This window comes from Chiloscyllium plagiosum, chromosome 48, assembly GCF_004010195.1.
Source record: "Chiloscyllium plagiosum isolate BGI_BamShark_2017 chromosome 48, ASM401019v2, whole genome shotgun sequence".
Classification (NCBI taxonomy): Eukaryota; Metazoa; Chordata; class Chondrichthyes; order Orectolobiformes; family Hemiscylliidae; genus Chiloscyllium; species Chiloscyllium plagiosum.
This window is the reverse complement of record NC_057757.1, coordinates 1,269,324-1,270,964: the sequence shown is the minus strand read 5'-3', so window position 1 is coordinate 1,270,964 and position 1,641 is coordinate 1,269,324. Positions and strand designations below refer to the sequence as shown.

Below are 1,641 nucleotides of genomic sequence, written 5' to 3'. Positions count from 1 at the left end.
GATTCAAGATGGCAGCTCACCACCACCTTCACAAGGGGCAAATAGGGATGGGCTATCAATGCTGGCCAGCCAGCGACACCCAAGTCACAGAAATGAATAATAAATAAACCCACTCAGACCTTCCACCTAGTCCACCTAACCAACCCACTGATTCCACAACCATCCCCCTAAATTCAAACTACTCCCCCAAATCCTTGACCTGCAGTCATTGTTTTTACCACTCTACTACCTGAGCCCATTACTCCACCTTGAACATAACTAGCCCGCCCTGACCATCCAACTCGATCCCTGACCTGACCAGTGCACCTTGATCCCCAAACACACCTACTGACCAGGTGCACACAACCTCCTGACAACTAACACCCCCAATCCCACCCAACTCACAACTGACCCCCAATCATCCGCACTGTGCCAGTAGAAAAGGAGGTCAGACTTTAATTGCTGTAAAAATTATGTTTAAAACAAACAAAGGCAGCTTAAATAAAAATAGAAATTGAGGGAGAAAGTCAGCAACTCTGGCAGCATCTGAGGAAAGTAAAACATTTGGAATTTAGTCTGATTCATCTGTTGTCTCTACACAGATGTCTCCAAGCCTGTTACGTTACTCCAATTTATTTTGTTCCACATTGTCAATTTTTTTAAAAATTCTTTACAGGTGTTAGCTAAACAGCTGGGTTGTGTCAAGCAATAGCAGGACCCATCACCAGCAACCCACCGTCACCAACAATTCACCAGAAACTCTTTCGACAGATCCATTCATGCAGCTGCTCGGTCCGCAAGGCACTCACCTTTCACGAAAAAGTCTGCCGCCGTGCACTCCTCATTCAGCCATTGCAGGAGGCAGCTTATCTTCAGGGTTAAATTGGCGCGATGCTCTTCAAAATCCCACACAATGATGTCCCCATAATAACGGGACTCGTAAGCTATGAGCTCCATCAATTTGTCATTGCGGGACATGGCTAACATAAAAACCGTGACGACCAGGTAGTTCTTAATTTGTTGCCGCTTGGCGTAGGCTCTTCTCAACGCTAACCTCCTACTGAACGAATTCGGATGAGAGTTGGTCGCGATTAACAGGAACGAGCTGTTCTCCGGTGCAGAGCACATTTCAGGGTGGCTAATCTTAACGTCACAACTGTACTCTTGCATGTAGCCGTACTCCTTCCGATAGCGGTTCAAGTCCATGTGGTAAGTGGTGTTCCCATCAGTCAGGTTGATCGATTGTCTGTGGTAGAGTTCTTTGGAGGCATTCACTTTCCTTGGAGAAGGAACGGAGTTCTTGACAAATTTATTCATAACGTTGGCTTTCAACCAAGAAGAATCCAAGAGGTGAATAGCAACAAAGCCCACTGTCATCAGGCCAATTACACAGTACACCATGTTCCTAAATGGGAGGCACGGGAGTCAGTGTCGCTACATCCCAAGGACAAGATAGGAGGTAGAGAATATCGCTTTATATACAGTCATAGAGATGTACAGCACGGAAACAGACTCTTCGGTCCAACCCGTCCACGCCGACCAGATATCCCAACCCAATCTAATCCCACCTGCCAGCACCCGGCCCATATCCCTCCAAACCCTTCCTATTCATATACCCATCCAAATGCCTCTTAAACATTGCAATTGTACCAGCCTCCACCA

General features: G+C 46.7%; 1 protein-coding gene across 1 annotated transcript in view; it reads right to left on the bottom strand.

The window, feature by feature from the left end:
- Positions 1-1,641, bottom strand: part of LOC122544296 (beta-1,3-galactosyltransferase 5-like) — a 26,251-nt gene that overhangs the window by 20,145 nt on the left and 4,465 nt on the right. Inside the window, exon 2 of the mRNA XM_043683387.1 lies at positions 789-1,384. Within this exon, the coding sequence (XP_043539322.1) occupies positions 789-1,380 (592 nt within the window). The 5' untranslated portion in view covers positions 1,381-1,384. The remainder of the gene's footprint in view (positions 1-788; positions 1,385-1,641) is intronic.